The sequence below is a fragment of the Tupaia chinensis genome, unplaced genomic scaffold (assembly GCF_000334495.1).
Source record: "Tupaia chinensis unplaced genomic scaffold, TupChi_1.0 Scaffold138725_1, whole genome shotgun sequence".
Taxonomy (NCBI): Eukaryota; Metazoa; Chordata; class Mammalia; order Scandentia; family Tupaiidae; genus Tupaia; species Tupaia belangeri.
Genome location: NW_006198617.1, coordinates 2,159,335 through 2,164,120, shown reverse-complemented (window position 1 = coordinate 2,164,120; position 4,786 = coordinate 2,159,335). Strand labels below are relative to the sequence as shown.

Sequence of the window (4,786 nt, the reverse complement as noted above, 5' to 3'; positions counted from 1 at the left end):
CCTGCTGGTCCCCAATAAAATAATTCTTAAAAAAAAAAAAAAAAACCAGCATTTGGCATAATGGGTATGTCGCTGGACTCCCATGTAGTTGACAGCGGTTCAAGTCCTGAACCAGGTGGCTTAAACTCACGCCGGGTACATGTACGTGCATGCCCAAGATCCTGAGAGGAGAATGGATTGCAGCGTGGCCATCCCTCCTGGGGAGTGACTTCTTGCTTTCTGTCTGTCTCTGTCTGGCGAGTGCACATACCCTTTAGCAAAAACCTCTAAAAAAAAAACCCACAAACAAATCCAGCTTTTCTACTTCTGTAATGTTTTAATTGCCAGAGGGTGTGTGCACTCACTGGAGAAAGAGAGAGAGAGAGAGATCGACCAGCAGGGGGCTTAGTGGTTACGGCTCTGGACTCCCACACAGTCGACTGCAGTTTGAGACCTACACCCGGTGGCTTGAAACTCATTCCGGATGCATGTGCATATATACTCAAAATCCTGAGAGGAGAATGAGGGAGGAGGGATTGCGGAGTGGCCAGCCCCCCCGGGGGTGACTGCTTGCTTTTCATCTCTGTCTCTGTCTCTCCAGTGAGCATATGCACCCTATAACAAAAATCTCTTTACAAAGGGACCAGCAGATGGCGTAATGGTTTTACATCATTGGACTCCCATGTAGTTGACTGGAGTCCCAGACCCAGTGGCTTAAACCTCACGCAGGGCTCCGAGCGGGCCGCGGCTGAGGGAGCTGCCCCGCGGCTGTGGCACCCCTACCTCGTACTTCTCGAAGTAGACATTGCCCAGGTGCAGGATGGACGCCAGGATGCGGAAGATGCTGTCCTGATCCTCGCTGCCGAAGCCCAGCACCTCCATGGCGGCCGGCGGAAGTCGTCCGCGTCGCTCTTCCCTGAGATCTCACAGTTCCCGCCCTGGGCGAGGGCAGGGGCTGGCGCTCAGGGCCCTGGGCTGCGGAGGGCACCTCCAGGCCCGCGTGTCCTGACCAGCACTGTGGACGGGGCCAGCCCCTCAAGCGCTCCTTCCACGTTCACAGCCCGGAGGCTCTGGGTGGGGCTAGGGCGCCGGGGCGGGGCTGTGGACCTCTACTGCAGCCTGGTGCTAACGGGGGCGGGACAGCGGACCGCGCTGAGCACGAGCACCTGCCACAGGCAGGTGAGGAGCCTGCACTCATCCTTTACAGCCCTGCACGGGCACTCCGCGGTCGCTGTCGCCTTGGCGTGGGTGGGGAAAGTGGAGGGAGTGCGGCAGCTCCAGGCTGGCTGGTTCTGGCCGCTGCCCCCGAGGAACAAAGTCAGGCAGGTCTGTCTCCCCGACCTCCACCCCAGCCCCCGAAGACTCCCGTCCTGCTTGCTGCGATGAGATGCCTTCAATCCAAACGTGTCCTCCCCAAACCTCCGTCACCTTCGCTGGCCATGCGGACAGGGCACTGGGCTCCACTGCGCCGGGCCCTGACAGGTGCGGATGCCTGCTGGCGCTCACCTGGTTCAGGTAGTAGTAGGTCTCGGCCTCCTGCAGGCTGAAGGCCTGTCGGAGCTGGGCAGGCAGGCCGGCCAGCAGCTCGTAGAAGATGTGGTAATTCCTCTCGTTTTTGGCCTGCAGGGTGGGTGCAGAGAAGGCAGCTGCCCCCCTGGGGGGCCCCAGCCACACACCCAGGGCCAGGCATGCCCGAAACACACACGTGCTTGCAGATGGGACCGGGCACTGCCGTGAGGGGCCGACTCCCTGCCTGGCACCAGCAGGGGTGAGGGCAGGAGCAGAGACGCCCTGGTGTGGCTCGGGGGAAGGCTCCGGGTGAAATAAGGGAGAGATGACCTCTCTCTCAGTCTTCTCGTGTGTGCACCAGCCACACGGGCCTTCACGTGTGTGTCTGTATCCCAGACATGCACACGCAGGGCCTCCTGACTGTCCACTCGGCCTGGCCCTGGGACCCCGTAGGACTAGGGAAGACAGAAGCCCCTGACCTCATGGGCCCACCTCCAGCTGGGGAGAGACCTCAGCGGGTCAGAGGATAAAACACAAACGAGGTGAGTTGGTAAAAAGCGTGCAGGAGACATAAAACCATGAAGCAGGTAGCATTCCTGGTAGTGGAGAGGGGCTGCGTGCTAATGCAGGGTGGTTTCTCTGCGTGGGTGACACTGTGGGACGACCCGGGTAGGCCAGGGGTTTGGCTAGGCAGGTATCTGGGGATGAAGGCTCCTGGGAGCCGGAACAGCAGGTGCAAAGGCCCCAAAGCAGGCGTGTGCTGGAGCAGGGGAGGGGAGGCCGGTTACCAGCCCCCTGTGTGTGTACACAAGTTTGCACGTGTGTGTTCATCTATTTGACACCTGCTCAGCCCCCAGACACAGGGCTCTGGGTGTGTCACAGCCTACCCCCTCGTCCCACCCCGCAGGCCTGGGAGGGTCTGGCCCACCTGAAACACGATCCTGGACTTCTCCAGCAGGTACTGGGAGGTTATGGCACCAGAGATCACGCCCCTGGGTGGGGAGCACAGTCAGCTTGTGGGCAGGGGAGCTGGCTTGTCCCTGAGAGGCTACTGCAGGACATCGAGAGCTCTGCAAGGCCACTAGGAGCCCACTCACCCTTCCAGAAAGATCTCCACAAACTTCCCGAAGCGGCTGGAGTTGTCGTTCCTGACGGTTTTGGCGTTACCGAAGGACTCCAAGAGCGGCGTGGCCTCCAGGATCTGGGCCCGGTAGGAGATGTGGGGACAGGGGCTGGCATGGCTGTGGGGATGGGGGCTGGCACGGCTGTGGGTGGGGGCCTGGCTGGGAGTGCCCAGGTATGCGCTCCCCGAGGACCCTCCTGTGAGGGGCGACTATAGGAAGGCTCTCTGGGGAACTCCAGGTCCCTCTTCTTCCAGGACAGACTCTTAGGTGCCTTTTTTTTTTTTTTTAAGAGACATTTTTTGCTCTAGGACATGTGTGCTTGCCAGAGAGACAGAAAGAGACAGAAAGCGAGGAAATCACTCCCGGTGGGGATGGCCACGCCACAGTGCCTTCTCCATTCTCCTCTTGGGATTTTGGGCACACACGCATACGTGCCTGGCATGAGTTTTTAAACCAGGTCCGGGACTTGAACCACAGATGACTACGTGGGAGTCCAGCACATAACCACTATGCCATCTGCCGGTCCCCTTAGGTGCCTCTTCCTGCCCATCCCGCCATATACAGAACCATGCACATGCATGCACACTCATACACACCGTCATGCACCTTCCCAGGGTGTGCGTGTACCCAGGCATGCACTCCCCCTCACACACCAACTACCTTTATCTTCAGGAGCACCAGGTGGGAGGGGCAGAGCAGGACATGGGGAACAGAAGCGGTCACCAGGAGGCCCAGCCACCGCCTTCCCCAGAAGACCAGGAGCCTCAGACCACAAAGGCCTGTGGGACACCTTTGGGTCCCCAAGGCACAAACCTGTGATCTGAGACCCGCGCATCCAGGTTCACGTGCTGCAGCGTGGCCCCAGGTGTGGGAGCCTGCAGGGCCTGGCTGCTAGAAAGCTCTGGGACATCCCCTCCTCCCTGCCCCCATGGCCACCACTGGCCATCCACCCCCTGAGCTCCAGGCCCTGCTCCCTCCAGGTGTTCGTTAGGGTCTGGCTAGGGCTTGTGGTGCCTTTGAGGCCCTGCACGGCCTTTCCAGACTGGCCTCAGCTCTCCTCTGCCTCGCGCTAGCTGGCATCCAGGCACGCTCCTGCCTCCGGGCCCCTGTGCCTTCTGCTCCCACGGCCTGGAAGCTGCTACTCTCACGCACCTGCACGCCCCCTCCTCCCTCAGGAAGGTCTCCCCGGCCACCAGGATTCTCTCCCTCTGTGGCCCTCAGGACCGCCAGCAAACTCTCACCTCCGTCAGTCTGCCCGCTAGCATGTCAGCCCCTCTGGGCAGGAACCCAGCCTTTGTGCGGCTGAGACCATGTCTGCTGGGCTTGCTGCAGTGGGCCTTCAAAGTTACCCGCTGAGCGGGCCAGTGCTAAAGAGCCAGAGCCCACATGGCCACCCACGGTTTGAGTCCTGGCCCTCGTGACTTGAAAACACAACGGGGCATGTGTATGTGCACGCCCCAGACCCCCACAGGGTGGAGAGACGGAGGGGTCGTCACGTGACAGCCCCCATGGGGGTGCTTTCTCTCCCTCCCTCTCCTTCCCCCACCTTGGTGAGGGCATGCACCCCTGGCAATAGAAACACAAAACTGACCCTGCTGGGTGGACAAACGGAAAGAATACCATCTCCTAAGCAGGGTGCCAGGGTGACCACAGCCAACCACGGCTCCCACCCACTACGTGGCTCCGTGTCCCAGATGTCAGTGGCTGCTGAAGTAGGCCCTAGGACCGCAGCTCTGCACAGACAGGACACGGAGGCGTAGGGAGGGGAGGGCGGTGCCCAGGACTCTGCGGTGTGACAGGTGGGGCACGCACAGTGTGGCAGCAAACGCGCAGCTACTGCAAACGGGCGCTCCCTCCGCTGAGTCCTTTCCTAGGATCGGCTCTCAGGGAGAAGGCAGGGAGGCCTGCTCCCCACAGGAAATACTCCTCCCTGTTCACACGCTGGCCCCTTTAGTCCAGGACATAACGTATCCACCGGACAGAGGAGCAGACTGAGGCCCCGAGGGGGCCTGGCTTCTGGTGGCTCAGGAATCGAGATCCGCCTGGGCTTTAACTGCACTTCCCCTTAGCCTTGGGGTTCTCGAGGGCACCAGAGAGTGGCTGGCTGTGTCTCTGTTCCTGGAGACAGCACATGGCAGATGGGCTAGGGTGGGAGTATCAGAGGGGCGGAGCCT

General features: G+C 60.7%; 1 protein-coding gene across 1 annotated transcript in view; it reads right to left on the bottom strand.

The window, feature by feature from the left end:
* The window catches only part of MYO15A (myosin XVA), a 59,229-nt gene that overhangs the window by 42,507 nt on the left and 11,936 nt on the right, over positions 1-4,786 (bottom strand). Inside the window, 6 exon segments of the mRNA XM_014592901.1 lie at positions 763-866; positions 869-917; positions 1,486-1,599; positions 2,417-2,480; positions 2,586-2,689; positions 3,273-3,278. Coding sequence (XP_014448387.1) covers positions 763-866; positions 869-917; positions 1,486-1,599; positions 2,417-2,480; positions 2,586-2,689; positions 3,273-3,278 — 441 coding nt within the window.